The following is a 21832-nucleotide window of genomic DNA, read 5'->3' as shown; positions in this document are numbered from 1 at the left end:
CTCGTCTAATATATGCATGTACTCGTACATATATACCGTCGCTTGTCGAAGTCATCAAGCGTCATGCATTTCAAGTGCAGCTCTAATTCTCTCACCTAACAGATAGCTATGCTAATGGCACTGGTGTTTGTTGGAGGTCGCGACGACTACTGGTAGGCCTGATTATACGTGACGTGACTAATTGCAGTGCGTATTCACTATGTGTTTGTGAATATGTTGAATATCGTGCAACTATAAATAGATCAGTGACGGTTTAATACAAATTTATTAAAATACGAAATGTTAATGGCATAACAGTATAATCTAAAATAACTACAGTTAATAAATTATGGAATTGTTTAAAGGATTTAAAGTTACACATTTTCTAGTTCTGTTTCTGTTTTTAGCTGTGACGTGCACCAGCACGGATTCGTCGCGAATTGTTGGTGGTCACGATGTGTCTCCTGGCGAATATGTTCCCTATCAGGTATCGCTACAGTATTTTACAAGAAAAAAGAAGTACCAACACTTCTGCGGTGGTTCAATAATAACACCTAATCGCATTCTAACAGCCGCTCATTGTTGCAAAGATTTCGATGTGAAATTAATGACGGTGCTGGCTGGGGTGCGCGATCTTAATGACTCAGAAGGTGTACGTGTACAAGTTTCATCCTATGATATTCACGATAACTACGAGGAGCTCGTTACCAGTGATATAGCTATTATGACACTTGTGGAATCACTGAAGTTGGATGGCATTCGAATGGCAGCTATTGAGGTGCGTGGAACTGATTATGTGGGCGGAGGCATACCTGTCACCTTGACTGGTTGGGGTCTACGGTTGCCCATTCCCTTACCTTTTCTGCCACCGGAGTTGGACAATATAAATTACCCAACCATATTGCAAACGGTGACCTACCACACCATTACCAACGAGGAATGCACAAATAGTGGAATGGACGATCTCACAGCAACGGAAATTTGCGCACGCGGCGCTATACTTACGGGTGCTTGTTCAGTGAGTGGCTTTAATTGTATTTTTTAAAAGAAATATATATTATATAACTATTTTTATAGGGTGACTCTGGTGGACCACTAGTGATGAGAACAAGTTCCGGTTTGCATCAAGTCGGTGTTGTCTCTTACGGGCTGTTTGTTTGCGGAGTCTTCACTGTCATTCCGGATGTGTACACTAGAGTATCCATATTTGATGACTGGATACAGGCGCGTATGCTTTAACTAGGCTTTAGTCTTAGGCATAAATACATATGTACATATTATAAAAAAGTATTTGCGCTTTTATTTCATATGTCGGCACGTTTACCATACTTACATATTTCTATCTTTAACCAGAAATTTTCAGTATGAATTACTACGCCCCAATGTAGTTATCCTTGTAATAAACTTAAATTATGAATCCATTGAAAGTATGACATTTTTTCCACTTTTCAGCAAAAAGTCATGGCCATACCATTTCAAGGGCATGCGATTTAAAAACTGCTCATTCTGCCTTCTCCACCCAGCAGCTTTGGCGCGCTCTCAGACAAAACTTGAGGGTTGTAATGTGCTTGCGGACAATTTAATAATACGGTTCATAAAATAAGTCGACCGGATTTTTATTACATCGCATATGAATATACTTTGCTACCGGCATGTCATAAATAGAGACGAAGGAAAGCAGTAAATTTCTTTAAAACATATGTATGTTTGTCGCTGTATGTTTTCCACATAACTTAAATAGGCAGTTGGGCTAGCAAAAATACTATACGCAATGATTTTTTTTTTTATAATGAGTTTTGAGGCCCACAATATATTATATTATTTACTAACAAAATTTATTATAAAATCCAATTTTTTATTAAACAAAAAATTAAAAAACTTCAAGTTTTCAGCCTTCTGCAGGAACTTCAGTTTCATTTGCAGCCACTTCAGCTGCGGGCTGCTCCTCAACTGCGGGGCCGTTGTCTGGAGCAGCTTCAGAATGTTCGGGCTCCTGTGAAATTGGTTCTGGTTCTAACTCCAATGTAGGTTCCGGTTCTGCCCCAGGCTCGGACTCACGAGTAGGCTCATGTTCTAGTTCGGCTTCGGGTTCAGGTTCTTGTGTAACTTCTGGGATGACTTCGGCAAGTGGCTGAGAAGGTTGAGTTGCTTCTAAAGGCACATCCTCGCCCTACCAATATTATTGTGACGTAAAACTAAATTCTGTCAGTTTTAATGGTAACATTTCTTACTATTATATGCTCCGGAGGTTCTGCAATATCTTCGCCCGGTATATCGGCAGCAGTCTGAAATAGTCTATAATCTTAGTATATCTATATACAAGGAGAAATGAAAGGTTACATACAACTTTAATTTCAGAACCGGGCTCACAAACCTCACCGCCCTATAAAGAGAACTTTAACGTTTAGTTATAATTTCGTTTTGGGACTACATTGATTACCTTGTCGATTGATTTATTAGACTCCAAAGAAGACAAGTGACGACGAAAAGCTTTTTGAATAGTAATCGCAGCTTGAGTTCTTAAATCTAGGTCTTCGTCGTCCAGCTAATAGTAGATAAAGATATAAAGATCAGATTTAAATTAGATTTCCAATCTGGTATTATTATTCCCACCTCTTCTTGAGAAACTTCTTTAGGCAGTGGCTTGCCTAAATTTCTTCGTACTCTATACCCCCTGAAATTTGCCTAAAATATACAAAAAGTATTAAATATTCCAACTTGACATTTCATCACTGCGTATTGTAACCTGAATTTTCGTTGCAGCCAATTTTGCCTTCTCTTCTTCCTGTCGTTTATGCTCACGTTCTTTGAAATATTGATATAGTTCTTCGGTGCCTTCAAAGTCCTTGATAAATAAAATATGTCAATTTAAAAATAGAAGATGTTTTTAGTCTTCACGTACCTCATGTGCCTTCATGTATGCATCCACAAAGCGTCGATAAGCAGCTTCGATCATTGGTTTGGAGATTTTCAATTCCTGCTCAGTGAACTTGCAGCGCTCTATCATTGCATCGAGCATATCCCTCTCTTCGAAACGCACAACTTCAATATCCTTTCGCTGTTCACAACGCATTCTGCTCAGAAAGCGTCGGAAGCATTCTTCCATATGCATTGCCATTTCTTGGGCCTTTTCCTTACTGATATCGCAAACGCACATATCCGCAATGATTTCATCCACCACCGCTAATGCGCGATCGATAATGCCTTTGGCCACTGTAATCATATTAAAAATTTTTCTTTATTTTGTTGCTATATAATATCAGACAAACAATAGTTATTTAGTACCTCTGGCTTTTTCTCGTGTTACAATTACTGAATGCAAGTAGTCGATAATGAATTGGCATAGGCATTCCGTTGTTGGCTGACAACGCAATACTTCCCGTGTGATATCCGACAAGAGTTCCGGGAGTCCCTGGGGTACATTTATCATTTGATTACGAACTTTTCCCCGTTGAATAAGATAATTCATTATGTATTTTTGCTGATTCCTTTTTACTTTGTGAAAATTCTACAAAAATTAAAACAAAATGGGTACTTATCGGTTTATCAATTTTATGTGGAAAACATCATATATTTTTACTTTTTGGTGAAAAGACAATTTTCCATTTCATACCAATTTTTTTATTTAATCAATTTAATCATTTTAGACAGATTTGTTGTTTTTCATTTGTCAAGAGTTTCTAATAATTGTATGCCCAGAAATTGAAAACTATTTGCATGATAGACTGAAGGGGCAGACAAAACAAATGGTATTTTTTTTTATAATTGTGCTTGCAAATAAAATGTAAATGGTAACTCCACCGTTATTTCCGAGTAATTTTAAACTTTTATTAAGGTAAATCAAAATCATGGTATTATGTATAGTTCAGTGCTGTATGAACCGAATTTTGCTACTTCTACTATAAATAATATACCAGTTTAGTTTAATTAAGATATATTTCATGTTAGAAAATATAGACAAAACAAAATCAGACAAGAGGACGGAAGGACGGAAGAAATTTAATGAAATAAATACGTTATAGCAATGTTTTGCCGTTGATGAAGCAGTTCGGATTGTTGCCAGATTCTTAATAATTAAAATATCAGTAGCAATAGATTTTATAACTCATGTGCACGTTTTTAGTGAATGCCCACTCCAAATATTCTAACTAAACCGCTGTTCTGTATAAAACTGTTTTAATAAATCTAAATATTAAATTTTATTTAGTTATACATTAGTAAGATGATTTATTAATTTATTTCGATTAATTATACTGCTCTCTCAAATTATAAAGAAACTTTGTGCGAAAATATTGGAAAATTTCACAATTTAGTAAACTGATTTGACGAAAAGATTCTATTAATTTTTATACAATATTTTTTTCTCTCTTAAATCTCTCACTTACAAAGTGACGGCGCCCTATTTTTGCTAACCGTCGCTAGATGTGGCTGTAATCAAACAGCTGTTACCGACGTGTCAAAGTTTTGTTTTCATATTTATTTCAGATTTTTCAATAGTATATTCTGTGAAAATATTCGTAAAGTTTTTGCCGGCATAATGGATGCCGCCAATTTATTGAGTGTAGACGTAGACACTTTGTTCGAGCACCACAGTGTTCCAGAAATCGATATCGTTCATAAAAAAATCCAGTCGGTTGTCGAAAACAAACGGGAGGAGCTACGCTTAATGGTCGGGTACGTTTTTACGAATTTTACGAATATAAAAAACAAAATATATTTATTTGAAAAATTTTCAACAGCGAACGATATCGTGATTTACTACAGGCTGCAGATACTATTGTGGCTATGAAAGATACATCACAGAGACTCATAGAGCAAGTGGACTCAATTACCATGAATTGCCATAATCTTAACGATCAGCAGTTATTGGGATTTAAGATTAGCGAACCAGAAGATTTACTACGCAATCGCATTGCTAATAAGCAACTAAATAACTACTTTAGTACGATGCTACAGATCAAACTTTTGACGACTTTACCTGAATTAATTTGGACTCATATTGATAATGACCGATTTTATAGCGCCAGTGAATTGTTTATTTTCAGTAGACATGTCAGTACTGGCTTACAGTTAGATGCGAGTAATATGTTAATGCAACATCTACCTGTTGCAAAAAAACAATGGGAAATTTTAAAGCCCTTCAATATGACGATAAAAATGCATGTACTGGCAACCTTAGAGAAAGAAGATTTGAATGTCAATGTGGCTACAGATTGTTTGCTTAGTTTGTTGATACTGGAAAAGAATTCATTGAATAGTGTTTTAAAAACGTTTCTAAATTTACGGTGCAAAACTTTCTTAAATTGCTTAAGCAATGATAAAAAACGGTCTATTGAAGAGCGGGGACGAGTACAAAATATAATATTAGCGAGCTTACGCATATTAAACAACACAATTGATCTTATAGAAAAATGCTTTTTAGGTTTGTTGCTTATGCTATGTACCACATACATGTATATGTATGTAAAATATTTTCTTAACTTCCAGAAAATGGTTTACTACTGCAAAAGCTACATGAGCACAACGACGTAAATGCATCGCCAATAATAACATTAGTTGAGCAAGTTAATATAGTTCATTCATATTTGCTGCCGGAGATCATTTCGAATTTCCGTGTTACAATCGAAACACAGCCTCTTGATGATGTACAAGTGCGCGAATCCCTTGAACAATGGATCATTGATATCAGACGCATTGCGGCTACGCAACTCAAGCAACTTTTTGATTACGTTTCGGCAATGAGTACAATCAAAGAAATAAAAATAGAAGCTAACTCCTACAAAAATTCTTTCAAATTTGATCAAGTCATCAAAAGGCTTAAACTCACGCAAACACTGGATTTTTTCGAACAGAAATATATACCACTCATTAATCAGCGCATACACGACATTATCCACGATAATTGGGCAAAAGCAATGCAAACAACATTTGAATCATTGGAACAATCATTAACAGATATCAACACGAGTGCAATCGATATTTGGTCTGAAAATATTATTGATCTTCCATCAAGTTTGGAAGTAGCTTTAAGTGATGATAATAAAATTAAAAAGTTGCTAATGAAAACAAAAGGATACGACAGCGACATAATAACAATCTGCGCTGAATTCGATGAACAACTGAAAAGTATCATATCGGAAATGAACGTTCTTCTTGAAGAGCAAGCAACACGTGCAGAAGATAAGCTTTCATTGATTGTTTTTTTGAGAGAGACTTCTGAAGCACAACTAACACATTTTCTAAGTCGCGTTAAAAGCCTTCACTTAGTTCCGACGCAGCGTAGTGAACTTTTATTTGTAGCACGTTGCTTTGCAGCTCTCCTTGAACTCTGTCCCAATTTAAAAGTGTGCTTTTGTCAAAGAGGAAATTGGCGTCAGTGGGTGGGAAATGTTACCGCAAATAGTATTGAACATTGGAATAGAGTGTGTATGTTAATTGAAGAAGAAACATTAAATTTTTGGCAACAAATTGTTAAAGGAATTTTAGAAGAGAGCAATTGCGAAAATAAGCTTCCAAGTTCTATTACAAATGAAAACATTCTGGAAGAATTTGCTGTAAGTATGATAATAATTTAAGATTAGACATGAATACTGCTATTTAATTACATTTTAATTGTTTATAGAACTGGGAAACTGTTGAAATTGAGCAAAAAGATGAGTCAGATTCCACCATACATTCTACCTTTCGCATTCCCAACCAACCACGTATTTCACTGCAATCGTATCTTTTTACATTAGTACACACATTAAATTCGAATGTACCACAAACTTTACCTACGAAAGTACTTCATTACTCCAACCTAAATATGTTGTCACAAATCCTGCAGCAGTATCAAAGAATCCTAACCGATAATATAACAAGCAACCAAAATATCGCATTACAACTGTATTTCGATTTAAAATTTTTGCAAACTATATTTGCCGTTACCAGAGATGACAAACAATTGCATGATCAATTCGCAGCTTTGCAAAGCACATGCAAGAACTTCATTGATCCATTTGATTTCGAATTATTTGCTGAACCTATAACAACTAATGTCAAAAGATCGATAGCTCGGTTCCATTGTCAGTTTGGAGTGTTGACCCCATCTTTCCCAGCACACATGGCACCTAAAGCATCTGCGATTTTGATACATGAGAAAGATCCCAATGTTTTGTGTTTAAGTTCAATTGGCTCATCATCTGCATGGTTTCCGCTGCTACCGATTGTAACTCCAGCATCCGTCGAATATTCGGGGCGTAAAAACACTATTGTGAACAATGAAAAGGTAAATCGCATATTATATTTTACTAAACGTATTTAAAGCAGTTACAGTATATATTATACGTTGAAATTTTCTTCAAGAATATTTTCTTTGATTTGTAGCTAAAACCGTGTAAGCTAAATCTATTTTGGGACCGATAAGTATATTTCTTAATTTAACTTGTTGTTAGCTTTGTTTACTGCAATTAAAATCTCCAATTGCAAAAATTTAATGCAATAAGGCGAATAAACGAAATTGAAAATACTGATTGTATTTTATTAAAAAAATTTACTACCAAAATCCCTAAATGTTCTGATTGGCTACGTTTGCACCCAATTGGCATAATATCATATTTTGCCACTGAACTAATGTCAATATTTATTTGTTGGAGTTTCATTTTGCTTGAATTAGTTTTGCGAGTTTAAATGCTTGATACCTTAACCTTATCCGTTATAATGTTCGATATAAACTATGCAAGTACTAAATTTGACTTGACCACTTCTTCATGCTTATGTCTTGTTCTTCTTGAATTATCTCCCCTTTCAGCCTGCTTCAGCAACAGCACATAAAGCGAGTTCGTCAACAGCAACTGTGACGAATGCAGGAGGGAAAGTTAAGTTCGATTCCAAAACTAAATCAGGAGCTGCCTCTTTCTTTGGGGCAATGTCACAAGATTGGTTTCGTTAGTTAAGAGAGCTGTGATAGCAACTCGGACATCTCTTACGCTTTCAAGCACATTTCTTTTTTAAAACAATAGAACATTATGAATGAATTTAATTATAATTTATTATAAAAAAAATCAACAAGCTTAGCATAAGATCTTGTATTCATTTTAAGTAAACGTCTCTTGAATTTTAGAGTGTAATTAAGCTATAATTTCATTTATTCATTTTACACATCTGTTGATTAATCGATATCACGCCGAGTTATGAGAAAAACTGCTCGAAACGTGTACATATCAACGAATTTGGCATTTTTTAATGGCAGTTGAAATAAAGTTTAGACTATATTATGTAACTGGATACTGGTTAGATGAAGGTTAAATATTCAGTCGCAGTGATTTAGAGGACGCTATAATTTTCAGAACGTTAAAAATTTTAGAGCCAGAAAAATATACTAAAATTTTATTTTAAAAAATTGTTCTAAGTTTTTATGGAACCTATAGAAAATTTACTATAAAATACTATAATACAATACAATTATTATAACGCTTTTATTAGCTTCACCTGAACTTTAGTATTAAAACCTACTACATATAATTTGTTTGTATATTAGTAACTGTGTTTATTTTAGTAGCACTGAAACTGAATGGCACAGTGACAAAAGAGCTAACAGTTTGAAAGGCTCCGAAAAATAACAAGAGACAAAATGCCCCTCAAACTATGCAGCTAAAAGCATCAACTAGCTGTCATTTGAATAACAAATTTGCTCAAACTTTAAGCTTTAAAGAAAATCAGAACACCACGTGTGACTAAATAATAAGTATAGTTTAAAAAATTTTAAAAAAGGCAGCATTTCAAACTAAGAAGTGAAAAATAATTCTTAATATAAACTGACAGAAATTTTGACCGGAAAATACTTGTATTATTGCAAGAAAACCGTGTGAAGCTTTGCGCCATATTTTGCGTATATCGAGCTTACCACACTTTTCTCAATGAGAAGGTAGAGTGGCTGTCTAACGACGCACCTAGGACAATAGGGGGCCCATTGTGAAAATGAAGTAGTCTCAAAGTTTTCTATAGAGTTTTGTGCCATTAAAAAAAAAAAATTATTTTTATTTTGAATCATCTACTTTTTTTTAAAAATTTGTTGAGGCTCTGCATTAAGTTTTTTCTATTAACTGTGAGTTACTATCGAAAAAAAATACCGGTGCAGTATATCGTAATTGAAAAGCAGAAGAATCTTCAAAAAAAAAAACCTAATTTTACTGAAACAAATCCCACAAATACCAAATTTTATGACAAACTCAACAAAATTTATCAGTAATGATAAGTTGTGAATCAGGTTCAACTGCCGTAAGTATTTTGTTGCAATTGTAAATAATATTTTCATTGAACATATTGTTTAAATTTAATTAATCAGCACAAGTTATCGTAGAAAGGCCGTCAGCTTTTCCTCCATCCGGGGGGAATGCCAGGGAAACATAGTCAAGAACTGATATTTTACATCAAGTAGTGATCTCTTTCGTTGGAATTAACACGAGGAAGCTCATGATTTTATAACTATGAACGGTGTACCACAAAATTAAGTTACAAGTTACGGATTTAAAAAATTCTAGAAATGTTTATAAAGGTTGAGCCAGGTTTTGTTCTAAAAGTTAATCGAATGGAGAATTTTTTTTTTGTACTTGTACAGCGACAATTGACCGGACATAAGAGTTCTTAACAAAATCTCTACGAAAATTTTAATGTTTTTTTACAATTTATCTGAAATAAAAACGAAACAATAAAAAGATCTTACCAATAAATTAGACGAAAAGTATCCTGATGATTTAGAAGAGACATTAGGGAATGCATGTATTCATTTACAAGATCAACTCAAAGATTTCCTGCCAACAAGGGAACAAGTACGTTCCGCAAATATTTGCATTCTCAAAATCTTCGAGATGTTTATCAAAATGCAGACGAAAGATTTATGTCCACCTTAAAAAAGGTTTAAAAAAGTATACGCGCAAGTATGGGCCAAGTTGGGCTAAATGCTTTGGCATTACTGTCTATTGTTGAGCTTCAAGTTCAAGAAATGGATAACGATGAAATAGTTGATATTACTGCACGAACAAGAAAAAGGCTTATTATTATTTTATTGTAAAAGTTTAATAAATATTTCTTTGTAATATTATTAAACAATAATTATAATAAATATTATATTTAAAAAAAAAAATTATATTTTAAATTAAAATGTAAAGAATTTTGTTGATTAAAAAGGGCGGCGTATCGGGCCTGGACTAGCGCGGCAGTGAGCATAAGTCCGCTGCTGTTCAGTCGTATTATCATGAAAGGTCTTTTGATTGTTTACTTTCTGTCAATTAGCGATTTTCCTTTTTACGATCTATTGTGCTTTAATGTATAAATCGTTCGATTCTCGTCTCTTTACATTGAACTAATGTTTTTGTAGTATCATAGTATGCAACCATCCATATTAATCGATATTATTTTCAAATTTGCGGGCCCGTTCCGAAACTAAATACTGGCTACGGGCTTGTCTGAGGTACATGTGGGCATGTAGGATGTCTCTTTTTTGTTTGTCTGTTTGCTAAATGCAAACTTTAACTAATTTTATTGACAAAACTGTTTTTTTATACAACACAGTTTTTAATATATATAGTTTGGGAAGTGAACACCTAATTGTTCGTTGTTACTTCTTGTTTCCTTTTTTTCCTCCTCCACTTCCGCCTACCTTCTGCTCTTGCACCTTTTTACCACCAGGTTTTTCCGCACCCGCACCACCGTTATTTTTGTTCCCGCTCTTTTCACCAACACCACCACTTTTTTTCTGAAAATAAAGAGGAAAATAATAAACGGTAAGCCAAATTTCTCAATCAATAAATATTTATGGATAAACAAATTTCTTTAAGTTAAGTCGTCTTAATCATCAACCTCTGTCTAAATCTGTATGCGTCAAAAATGTGTGTTCCAAGTATGTAATTCGTTCGACTCAAAAGTTTCAAAGAAAGTGAATGAGAGAATACAGCGTTTATCAAAATTACAAACGAACATGAAAAAACGTAAACTTCGGCAGCACCGAAGCTAAAATACTTTTGACAGCAGCATTTTTTATAACATAAAAGCGTATAAAAAGATCTTTATCTTGAACGATCAGTTTGAATGGCAGCTATGTGCTATAGTAGGCCGATCTGAACAATTTCTTTGGACATTGCATTATTGCCTTAAATCATAATCCATGCCAAATTTCGTAAAGATACTTCATTAAATAAAAATGTTGCTCATACAAGCACTTGATTCCGATTGTGCAGTTTGTATGACAGCTATATGCTATAGTGGTCCGTTATCTTCGGACGTGTGCAAAATGTTAGGCCGATATCTTCAAAACTGATACACTAGTTCGCAGACGGAAGTACGGATATGGCTAATTCTACTCAGCACGTCTCGCTGATTATTAGTATACGAGTATATACTTTATAGAGTCTCCGAAGATTCCTTCTGCGTGTTAAAAACTTCGCGGCAAACTTTATATATAATACCATGCTCAGGGTATAAAAAGCAAATAATAATTTCCCTTTTATGTGCGGCGTCTGAAAATTTAACTAAGTTCAATAAATCATTAGAGTATTAATTAGATTACAATACAATATGAAAATTTATATGTATTGCTCTATATATGTCTATATAATATTTTTTAATGTATGTCTAGTTTTAAAAATATATGAAACAGCTTTCGAAAAATCTATGTATACCATATACATATGTAGTTCATACATTATATATTTATAATATATATTTTTTGTGTTCAATATATTGGTCTACTTACAATTACAATAAATATTTCGCTTGCATAACACAAATTTTGCTTACATTTCCACCACCACCGCCACTGTTATCACCGCCACCGCCGCCGCCACCCCCTTTACCTGCTCCACTCCCTCCTTTATTTTTCCCCATGACTACTACTTCTTTTTATCAAAAACGTGTTTAAAAATTAAGAAAGATTGCCATGCGGTAGATATATCATCCGGTTGTATCAACGCCACACCAACGAACCCGAAACTAAAGCAAAAATGTAATTAGCAAAATTTTCAAAACTATTTTCAAGTGCAGGTGCCCTACGAATAACGTAGAAGAAACAAACAACTGCAACCTGCCAAAGAGTAAATGCATAGGAAAAGGCTAAGGTCTGGCGAAACCAAATGTGCTAGACACATAGTCTAACCTAGTTTTCATAACTCATTCTCTGAGGGGATTGAAATATAATAGCTATTATTATTAAATAAAGTCAAAGATATGAGCCGAATTTAATATTTTCCGTTATATATTTATTATACTTATTCATATAGAACAACTGTTAAATAAGCATAATCATAGCGTCTTATGAAATATATTGCACCCGGGTACAAAAAGCGATGCCAAAAAGCAAAAGTAAAATAAGTGCATATATGCCATACATGAGGAAATAAACGATAATCGTTGTTGTATGTGACCTTGCCTTGTGTTGTGACGAAATGTTTGTTGTGGCTGCTCATGAGTGACACAGAATGAATGCATAAAAGCAAGAACGATACAATTAAGTACGTTGACCATAGCATTATCTCACCTTGATTCAAAACGAAAGAGGCAAGCCTAGTCGGTACGGCAAGCAAAGTGGTACCTATGTTCACACTAATACTAATATATAGTATAGTAATATAACACTGGGAAACAGTAGTTTTGTTTTATGAAGTTTCTTCGATTTCCCCGATTTCGTATGAGTTTGCCACGCTGATTCCAAATCCGTAGTCAGTTTTTCTCCAGCAGCTCTTTCGAAATATGAATATATTGCATTTTTAGCCAAAAATAATATATTATTAACATGAAAAAAACTTTCTTTTATATGTATTTTTTTATCAGTCTTGTTTTGAATGCTCCAGTAGTAATCAGCCATCATATTTGCCTTCAAACCACACTGATATCGCTCTTCCTTAGTGCGAATGTCTTGATGAAAGCGTTCTTCTTGTTCTTCGCTTAAGTTGTCTCAATTTTCTGGAAAGCAAATTTACCATTTTATGATCGACGCATATCAGCCAGCTATGTTCTATGTATTTTATTCCCAAAGTAGTGCAAAGAGGCCTGTTTTTTATTAGAATCAGAGGCATTTAAACGGCATTCTTTAAACATATAAGGTAGTTACCACAAATTGCACAAAAACTATTCGAAACATTTAAATAAGTTCTTTTTAATTTTTAACCAAAAATTAATTCAAGCTAGTCGCGTAACGCTATTTTATGCAGTACCGGTATCACTAAAACTCGATTTTTTATTATATTATGTTATCTGTGTTGCAATTCCACGCAGTCACTTGCACTGTCAAGTTGCAAGAAGTGCCATATTGGTACATTACTCCATCATATCAACTTTTCATTTCTGAAGTCACAGCCAATAAATTCTTAAGTAGCGCATTCAAGAGTGCATAAAAGCTGGAGGAGACAATAAACATATAATTCAATTTGGGCTTCCATTTTACCATTGATAAGTAGATTATTGTAGTGAGTTTAATATATATTATTTTATTTTCGTATAGCTTAAAGTTAATTATTTAGAGTTTGGTTTGTAAAACCAAAAAATATTGTAGATAAGCAATAAGAATATAGCATATACTAAAAAAGAGTAAAATAACCATATAATAAATATATAAACTTTCATGCTGCAACATTATAAGGCAGGTATATGTGTAACTTTATATAAGTGTTAAACGGCAACCAAAGCTAGAATGCACAGCTGACAGAGCCAGCGGCTTCAGCTGTTACATTTGTATTACGTGGAATTATTACTATATCTTACTACGACTTCTTTTATTTTTCGCGCCACAGTCACCATTTCTGAAAACTGAAAATTGCTATAAGCGACGCAGTTTTTTATTGACTGCTTATCTCTTAATGCCACTTTAAACACTTTTCCACGAATTTCAGCGACTTCCTCTGCTTAATTGCCTGCAGAGCAGTTGCCGCTCTCCAGCAGTGGGTAAACATTTTTCTACATGGACACGAATAAACGGCCGAAAGCTTGGACATGCGTGTAAGTAAATAATACATGCAATCATATAAATTACACTACAACGAGGAGAGAGTACTCCAAAATTAGCCAGCATTCATTTAATTTGTAGAGTACTCCAATTGTTCCGGTTATACATAGTTATAACCTTTGATGTTGATGTTGTTACAACACGCCACAAAATGTTTACCAATAAGTGGTTTAAGTGACTGACAACACTTCGCCACTTGCTGCGCTTGTCTATGACAGCTAAGCAGCATTGCCTTTAAGTTACGACCTTTGTATCTGCTAGTGACCTGAAAATCGCTGCAAGAGTGTATAATTCATCATAAGGCACTTTAATGAATTTTCAGCGCGCATTACTTCTCTTAGTCTCCGTTATTTAATAACGCACAAATATAATTAACTTAAACTTTAACATTTAATTTGCAACGAATACTTGTTACAGTTGCTAATGCGCATAGTATAGTAGAGCGTGGTAGAAAAATAGAAACTGCTAGGAACATTTTAATGCAATGCAGTATTTGTTTATTATGTGCTTAGTGCTGTTTTACTTCTTCCATATTTATATATGAATTATCTACAAATTATTCATTAATTGCTGGCGAAAGGCTCTTAAAAGGGTCCTCCAACGGTGGTAACAGCTGCTTCAAGTTTGCAAGCTCAACTACTTTATACGGAACAAGTAAGGAAGTTCTAAATTCGGGCCAACATTTTATACCCTCGCAACTTGCAAGGATCAAAGCAGGCAAGATAACTCCAGATGTTAGGAAATTTTTATATAAAAATATTTTTCGAAACAATTCAACATTCATTATTCGAAATAGATTACAATCAAATTTGGTATTTTATTTAGTTATATTATAGATCATAGATTCAGTTAGTTTTATTACTATATTTTACTTTACGTCAACTAAAATTGTATTAAAATCATCTTCAAATGAGTTATATAAACTCAACTAAAGATGCTGAATTTAATATAATAAGTTGATGTGAAAATGTCAACCAGAGGATCGCAATTCATTATTTTAGTGATGTAAGGTTTGAACTAATGTCTAGACCACTTTCATGCATATTCCTACACAATTTTTAAAAAAAATTGTTTATTTAATTTTAAGTATAACACATTTTGTCAGGTGCAAAATCGGAAATTATTATACAGATTATATTGGGGAGAGAGAAAGGGATGGGCTAATTGAGTTAATTTTAATATTGCTGAGGTATACTTGAGATCATATTTTCAAGCAATTTTATAAATATATATCTCACACATTGACCGATATTTTCGGTAAAAATTCAACTATAGGCAGTGGTGTCCACATATTTGGTACCTAGGAGCCTGACCAGTTTTGGTTCGACTTGAACAATTTTTGGTCATATGGTGGCACACTTTATAGGGACTATTCGTGCAAAGTTTTATCCCGTTATATTAATTAGTGCTTTATTTGCATACTGGAATGTGAAAAAATTGATGGGAATGTTATGTTATGAATTTGGTGAAATCGGTCGAGCAGGTCCCGAGATATGTGATTGCTAAAAGTGGGCGGTGCCACAATATGAAAATATTTGCTCTCTTTTCAAGATTTTCAAAGTACAGGTGCCCCTTTTTCTGTACTATTCGCCCTTACTTTTTTTTGCCAAGAAACATGTGTACCAAGTTTCATCAAGATATCTTAATTTTTACTCAAGTTACACCATGCACAGACAGACGCACGGACGGACAGACATCCGGATTTCAACTCGTCTCGTCATCGTGATCATTTATATATATATACTTATATATATAACCCTATATCTATCTGGATTAACAACCGTTAGTTAAACAAAACTTGTATAGGTACTCTGTAGCAACATGTTGCAAGAGTATAAAAATATTCGCTTAGTATTTTTTCACTCCGCGTTTTTCTCTCTTTGCTTTCTTAAAAAGTTAATATTCGCAGTATGAAGTAGCTTACAAAATATTAGCATTGCTGACGGCGTGAACACGTCTGAACATGTGTTGCCACGAATTGTTGATATTTCTTTTGTTTCGTTTGTATTCCCAAAGAAATTTAATGTATTTTTAACGTAGTTCTGCATGCTAGTGATTTGCAATGAAACTTTGCTTATTCATGTTCGAAGTCACGCGGCCTTTCAGTTCAGAAATCTAATATAATCAGGTCATGTTGTTTTAGCTGCCTTCACTGGCCACCATAGACAGATTATCCTTTTTCTTCACCTGGATTGAGGAATTTTTATATTCTTAACTCAGTTAACTAATTAAAATGTGAATAGTTAAAATACCTATTACTACCAGATTACATTTTATAGCTAAACTTAGTAAACAATTACACCTTAATTCCATAATTTCCATAAAGTAATTTGGAGTAAAGCAAAAACAGGCAATGATCGTAACTTACAATTAGGAATGCAAAAGTCTACACAATTGCCACGGCGTAGCACTAATTAACTCTCACCAAGCCATTTGCTGACACAGCTTCTGCATATTTTAACTCTCTGTTGTGTGAAAGCTTTCCAAATCTCTTTCTGATATAGCAATCAGGTTTCCAGCAAGTGACAGTTAGCGAGACTTCAATCCATTAAAAGAACTAGCGCGAAATCTAACCCATACACACCGTGCAACTGGGTATGAACGTTCACACCAGAAGAGTTTCGAGCAGAATTGTCAATTGGGCTTTACATCGTGTAAATATGTAATAAGGAAATAAATATTAGGAACTAATAATAATCTGAACTATACAGAGATTTCAGTTTCATCATTTATAAACATATTTCTTCCGCTTTCTCTATCAAATTCATCAATTTCAACATAAGGAACATATTCACTACAATATAAGCGGTTGTGGATGCAAAAAACATGCGGAAAAAAACTGCAGAAATCAGAAGTGATGAAGGTTTGAGATTTGTAGATATTATTATTGTCGCATTCAAGACATCTTTTTGTCATTCTCCAAGATATTATCCTTTTCAATTCTATAATTTTCCAACGTATTTAAAACGAAATGAACTAAAACCGTTATGCCATTGACAAGCACCCTATATTTCATTTAAATTTTGTTTATCGAGCAAGAAATAGGAAGTTATATAAATACATATGCCCAAAGAAAAACGATATTTATATGATTGTATAAGTTGTCATGCCATGCTTTGTGAATGCATTTGGTCTCTTATAAAGCTATACACATAATGTATGTAAAATGAAAATGCGTACATGCATACATACTTATAAGCAAAATAATGTGCTCTTGTTTGTTCACACAACATACTTTAAAGTCCATTAGTGAATCGAAATGGCAAATTATTTTGGCGTCTGACATGTGTGAACGAAGGAGTGGACATTTTAAGGAAAAGTAAACATGATGAAGCATGCTAAGGAAAATAAGTCATCAAGCAAAGAATAACAGAATGCAATAAGCGTTAAGGAGAAAGTGGTAAGAGAAGAAACTAATGTAAAAGTTACGAAACGAAGGGCTCTTAAAAGCATTTGAACAGAAGCAATTGTCATATAGTATATGCGCATTTTTAAAATTTAATCTAAAAAAAAAATTAAAAAAAAGAAAGCGAAGAGTCCAAGGTAGTTTAATCACATGATAATGCGCTTAAGCAAGTTTTATAGAAGAAAGGAGCGGCATGCTACAAAACGTAAAGCAAGTGTGGTGAAATGCATGGAGCCTGAAAGTTTTCCACTTTGTGTGAAACTTAAAATGCACACTGCTATATACATATGTATGTATGTATGTAAGTATGTGCATGCATATAAATATGTCGGCGTAATGTATTAAAGTTAAAGAAGGGCGAGTGTTTTCCAAAAAATATATGCGCTTATATACACACATATAAATGTAAGATACATATATATCAAAGGTATATTGGTTCAAAGTTAAAGGAGGGGTTTCTAATCGACACTCGTTTGAAATGCCTCACTGCAAATTTTTTTCAAAGAAAGCACGCACATTAGCGTAAATGTTTTCTTGCTTAAAATAAACCTTTGTGGTTTTAAGACTTTGAGTATAAATAGAGGACAAGCCAGCATGAATGTAAAACCAGATTAGGATGTGCTATAAATAATATTGATCACCGCAATGAATATTTATGTTACTGAAGAGTCGTCAATCTTAAATAGTTTAGCTATTTACCATACGGTAATTAATTAATCGTTAGCTCAAGCTGCGTTTTCGTTTTCAGCAAGGTGTGATTACCTACCAAATATTCAGAAAAATATTCTTTGGGCAACTTAATCAGGCTTTAATAAAGTGCTTAATAAAACGCATTTGATAAAAGTAATGCATTATGCATTTTCCAACTGGTAAAACTTACCAGAAGTTTTGTCCTTAACAAATCTATGCTTACTTGACAAATGTAAAAACTTTTCGCTCTTATTTGAGTAATATTTTATTTAGCTTCACCTGCGAACAAAATTCCTGTTTTATATGACACACATACGTGAGTACGGACACTGGTAACGTTGATATGAAAATATTGGTGTAGTAAAAGGAAATTTTTCCAATAGATGGCGTTATTTATCTGTATCTCGGGTTCGGCTGGATGGCGTTAGAAAGATGACATTTCGTACTAAAAAAACTTTTCTGACAGTTTTGTGATTGGTTGATTCAGTTTTGTTTAAGCGCGCGCGTCAAATATGGACACTAGCAAAGAGAAAATACGCTATATTTTACAGTTTTTCTTCGATAAGGGCGAAAACCCAGGCGGCTCAAAATGTTAATAGCGTTTATGGTCTTGTTACTGTAACAGCCAATCATGCGCAATTTCGTTTACGTCGATTACGTTCCGGTAATTTCGATGTCAAAGATGCACCACGCTCTGGACGACCAATTATCAAAAAAAATCGATCAAATAATGCAAATCGCCGAGTCCAAACATCGTTTACGATTGTCCAGTACCTAAACATTGCACAATAAACCGTTTGGAACCATTTGAATAAGGTTGAATACGAAAAGTAATAATTAAAGCATTCAATTTCATGCTAAAATTAAGCATTTCTTTTTACTACACCTAATATTTGTATAAATTGAGATAATCATATGGAAATAAATCTTATAATATCAGATTTATCGTTGAATATATGTTAAAAAATACTGTGGTTTTCAAGGTGGTATTGAACTTTGACTATTTGCAGCTATGTTGCTACTGTGTGTGATACATACTTTAAGGTATTTCGCCAATACTAAGAGTTTGTTTTGTTTTTGTGCCTAAGCATATTTACGTCTTTGCATATTTATCATATTGTGCATCGGAGGGTTTATACCTAGTAGTTTAGACTTCAAAATATTGTTTTATTTATGGTTATTGCTGTCCCACCGGTAACACTGGACTACACTAGTCTGCAAAAAAAAAATTATGCCATAAGAATGCAGGCTTTGATACTTCGAAACCTTTCCTGTTCTTCTTTTTTTTAATATTACGTTTTCAAAATGATTTTTTTTTTAATTTAGAAATAATTTTTTCTTTTATATAATAATAAAAAAATACTATTGTACAGGGTTTACCAACAAGAACAACATGATGTTAAAATGAAAAAAAAAACACTCAAATTTAATCAAAATGTGTGCTGGTTTTGTTTTATTAAGTAGATAATTTTATGACATTTATGATTTGAACAAAATGTCGTACAAATAGCCAACACGGCTCCGTTTACATATCTCCAACCGTTTAACAGAGAAGTAAAATTGTGAGGAGGAATTTCTGTAGGTCCGAGGGATCCCGCGATTATGTAGTATTAAGTTTTTAATGCAAAGTTGAGCAGCAAAAAAAATTACGTTGGCTTTTGTAAAAGAATGTCATAATATTTTACATTTTAAATTCCTTGCTTAGAGCATAAACATTTGTTTGTAGACCAGTGTTATTAAAAAAGGTCATGCAAGTACGCATCAATAACTATGCGTGCGCATAAATTCTACACACAACTAAGTATGTTTTCCTGAATGTAAATAGCTATAGTTTATGCTATGCAAATTATACTGTTAGTATGTTGTAGATATATATATATATATACTTGTAAGCATGTTTTGCAGCATTCATTTACGCATGAAAAATGTCATAAAGAAGTTAAGGAATCATCAATCAAGTTAAGCGGAAATTTATAGTCACAAAATGGCGCACACTCCACTTTGCATGACGTTACTTTAAAAGTTTGCTTAAAGGATTGAAATACAATACATATGTAATGCTTCATACTTACACGTTGAAAAACCTGCCAATTTTTTATTTTTTCTACGTGAGTTAATTATTTAATTCTACATAGAGAGGGATCCAAATATTAATTGTGATAACGATAATACTCCAGCTGTCGGTTAAAGACTTTCATAAAAAGAAGATAACAAAACTGTAAATGTCAATATGAGATTAAAAAAGCATGCGATTCTAGCGCGTGACCACAACTGGGAAATTCAATTTAATGTAAATTTAGCCCGCAAACTTCTCTTGGGTTATGCAAATTAAGTATGTTGTGGTAACAATTTATGATCTCTTATGAAAATCAGTACCAATTGTTGTGAGGCGTTCCCAGTTATACAAATGTAATACATACAAGTATATAACTGCATATATGTACATATGTATGTATATGTAGCTGTATATATAAAATACAATTTTCAGTATTTTAGTATGCGTATTCTTATAGCATAAACTATTATTGTTTTACGAATTAGTAGTAGCTGTAAGTGCCACTGAGTAACATATTTGTGTGCAATACAATGATCTCCTCACTGATCAACAACGAAAATAACTTGCGTTGACAGATAACAGAAGTAAATTTCAGTTTATATAACTGTGGCTAATTTGAAATAGCAAAGTAAAAACAAAATTTTAAATGCTCGCAATATTTGCCACAAGCTTTTTGAGTACATGAGTTTCACCACATTATCTCTGGCACATAAATGAAACGCTGCACACCAATATGCCATGCCATAATTCCGTGGCTCCGGCAAAACAGTTCGAATATGGTTAGTGGTTAATGAAAATGTGTCAAATTGATAAGAGTATAGAAGAGAAGCGATTGGATAATTTAAGTGTGAAACTCTACATAAGACTACAATTAATGGCATTACACATACAAATGTACTATACTCGTACGTACATTTTTTAATTACATAAATAAATGTATTTAATTAGAATGCCAAAGCATGAAAAAAACTTGAATCGACTTTCGGGCTACAATATTTGTAATAAAAACGGATATACTGCAAATGCGAATTCCTCCGGCATCTTTTAATACACCCTCATGAACATCGAGAAAGTTGATGCGAATTTATGTATTCATACTACAAAGTGCTAAACCAAAGCTGAGAATAGTATAAGAGTCAGAAAATCGAATATCTTATTGTAATTAACTATCCATAATTCTGAAGTGTGGTTAATTGCGTTAATTAATGCATTGACCACAGAACCGCCGTTTTCTCTGGCACTTGGAACAGCTTTAGCAGCAAAGCAATAAGAATGAATTGATTTGAAACTATTGTTGCTCATTTTAGTTGCGTGTGTCAGTGTTTAGGTTTGCATTCAGCACCGCTATGTTATCATACTTACATACGCGTAGCTACGTACATATATACTACTTATATGTAGGTACTGTATAAGCGAAGATTCCTTACCTAGCCTGAATGTTTGCTTAAATATTTTTAAGATCTTTTTAATCGTTATTATTATTTATAAAAATAATTTAAAAAAAAGTTACATATCTGGTCTTCGTCCAATAAGTTCTAAAAATGAAAATCAATTTATCGACTTGAAATTTTCAAATTGACTAATTTGGTTATGTCTTGAGTTAAGATAGTTTGGCCATTAATTTTTCACTTGGCTAGATTTGCTTAGAAAATAATCTGTTTATTATAAAAACTCGCACACGTAAACATGTACCGTTAACACTGATTAATGTGCTAATAGATGCTTG

The 21832-nt window shown here is 33.5% G+C and overlaps 4 protein-coding genes across 9 annotated transcripts; 2 read left to right on the top strand and 2 right to left on the bottom strand.

Moving 5' to 3' along the window:
• The first annotated feature begins 81 nt into the window (after window positions 1-81).
• On the top strand, window positions 82-1754 carry LOC106621171 (chymotrypsin-2). Of its 2 annotated transcripts, XR_011397112.1 has the most exons (3): window positions 82-997; window positions 1057-1363; window positions 1432-1754. XR_011397112.1 is itself a non-coding variant. In XM_014239911.3 (2 exons), exons 1-2 carry the CDS (start codon window positions 329-331, stop codon window positions 1216-1218), a joined length of 831 nt encoding a protein of 276 aa, XP_014095386.2. In that variant the 5' UTR covers window positions 82-328; the 3' UTR covers window positions 1219-1400. The 2 variants fall into 2 exon arrangements, 1 of the variants encoding a protein (XP_014095386.2); XM_014239911.3 differs by lacking the exon at window positions 1432-1754 and having other exon boundaries at window positions 1057-1400.
• Window positions 1755-1787: 33 nt separating this feature from the next.
• Window positions 1788-3884, bottom strand: Rsbp15 (Radial spoke binding protein 15). Of its 2 annotated transcripts, none has more exons than XM_036377668.2 (9): window positions 3593-3884; window positions 3265-3487; window positions 2882-3192; window positions 2726-2824; window positions 2593-2664; window positions 2420-2524; window positions 2324-2362; window positions 2211-2264; window positions 1788-2149 (listed from the first exon to the last, which is right to left on the bottom strand). In XM_036377668.2, the coding sequence occupies exons 2-9, from the start codon at window positions 3446-3448 to the stop codon at window positions 1868-1870; spliced, it is 1146 nt and encodes a 381-aa protein (XP_036233561.1). In that variant the 5' UTR covers window positions 3449-3487; window positions 3593-3884; the 3' UTR covers window positions 1788-1867. The 2 variants fall into 2 exon arrangements, with proteins under 2 accessions (XP_036233561.1, XP_014095392.1); XM_014239917.3 differs by having other exon boundaries at window positions 3560-3883.
• Window positions 3885-4443: 559 nt separating this feature from the next.
• On the top strand, window positions 4444-10102 carry Cog1 (conserved oligomeric Golgi complex subunit 1). 3 transcript variants are annotated; one of them, XM_014239916.3, is made up of 6 exons: window positions 4445-4653; window positions 4719-5401; window positions 5467-6533; window positions 6602-7246; window positions 7769-9237; window positions 9320-10102. In XM_014239916.3, exons 1-5 carry the CDS (start codon window positions 4517-4519, stop codon window positions 7907-7909), a joined length of 2673 nt encoding a protein of 890 aa, XP_014095391.3. In that variant the 5' UTR covers window positions 4445-4516; the 3' UTR covers window positions 7910-9237; window positions 9320-10102. The 3 variants fall into 3 exon arrangements, with proteins under 3 accessions (XP_069968043.1, XP_014095391.3, XP_069968041.1); XM_070111940.1 differs by having other exon boundaries at window positions 9305-10102; XM_070111942.1 differs by lacking the exons at window positions 7769-9237; window positions 9320-10102 and adding an exon at window positions 7324-7396 and having other exon boundaries at window positions 4444-4653.
• A 24-nt stretch (window positions 10103-10126) lies between these two features.
• On the bottom strand, window positions 10127-12082 carry LOC118683711 (uncharacterized). 2 transcript variants are annotated; one of them, XR_011397111.1, is made up of 3 exons: window positions 12007-12082; window positions 11755-11946; window positions 10127-10714 (listed from the first exon to the last, which is right to left on the bottom strand). XR_011397111.1 is itself a non-coding variant. In XM_070111950.1 (2 exons), the coding sequence occupies exons 1-2, from the start codon at window positions 11839-11841 to the stop codon at window positions 10577-10579; spliced, it is 225 nt and encodes a 74-aa protein (XP_069968051.1). In that variant the 5' UTR covers window positions 11842-11988; the 3' UTR covers window positions 10127-10576. The 2 variants fall into 2 exon arrangements, 1 of the variants encoding a protein (XP_069968051.1); XM_070111950.1 differs by lacking the exon at window positions 12007-12082 and having other exon boundaries at window positions 11755-11988.
• Window positions 12083-21832: the final 9750 nt, after the last annotated feature.

The sequence above is a fragment of the Bactrocera oleae genome, chromosome 2, assembly GCF_042242935.1.
Source record: "Bactrocera oleae isolate idBacOlea1 chromosome 2, idBacOlea1, whole genome shotgun sequence".
In the NCBI taxonomy this organism is placed as follows: Eukaryota; Metazoa; Arthropoda; class Insecta; order Diptera; family Tephritidae; genus Bactrocera; species Bactrocera oleae.
Note: the sequence above shows the minus strand (reverse complement) of the source record. Positions and strands in the feature narration are given on the sequence as shown.

Excerpts from the sequence above, each read along its gene's own strand:
- Cog1 (XM_014239916.3), top strand. The coding sequence starts at position 4,517 with ATGGATGCCGCCAATTTATTGAGTGTAGACGTAGACACTTTGTTCGAG. Across the intron at positions 4,654-4,718 it reads GAGCTACGCTTAATGGTCGG|CGAACGATATCGTGATTTAC; the intron begins GTACGTTTTTAC and ends AATTTTCAACAG. Across the intron at positions 6,534-6,601 it reads ACATTCTGGAAGAATTTGCT|AACTGGGAAACTGTTGAAAT; the intron begins GTAAGTATGATA and ends AATTGTTTATAG.
- LOC106621171 (XM_014239911.3), top strand. The coding sequence starts at position 329 with ATGGAATTGTTTAAAGGATTTAAAGTTACACATTTTCTAGTTCTGTTT. Across the intron at positions 998-1,056 it reads TACTTACGGGTGCTTGTTCA|GGTGACTCTGGTGGACCACT; the intron begins GTGAGTGGCTTT and ends CTATTTTTATAG.
- Rsbp15 (XM_036377668.2), bottom strand. The coding sequence starts at position 3,448 with ATGAATTATCTTATTCAACGGGGAAAAGTTCGTAATCAAATGATAAAT. Across the intron at positions 3,193-3,264 it reads AACACGAGAAAAAGCCAGAG|TGGCCAAAGGCATTATCGAT; the intron begins GTACTAAATAAC and ends ATATGATTACAG. Across the intron at positions 2,525-2,592 it reads AAGAAGTTTCTCAAGAAGAG|CTGGACGACGAAGACCTAGA; the intron begins GTGGGAATAATA and ends ATCTACTATTAG.
- LOC118683711 (XM_070111950.1), bottom strand. The coding sequence starts at position 11,841 with ATGGGGAAAAATAAAGGAGGGAGTGGAGCAGGTAAAGGGGGTGGCGGC. Across the intron at positions 10,715-11,754 it reads GTGGCGGTGGTGGTGGAAAT|AAAAAAAGTGGTGGTGTTGG; the intron begins GTAAGCAAAATT and ends CTTTATTTTCAG.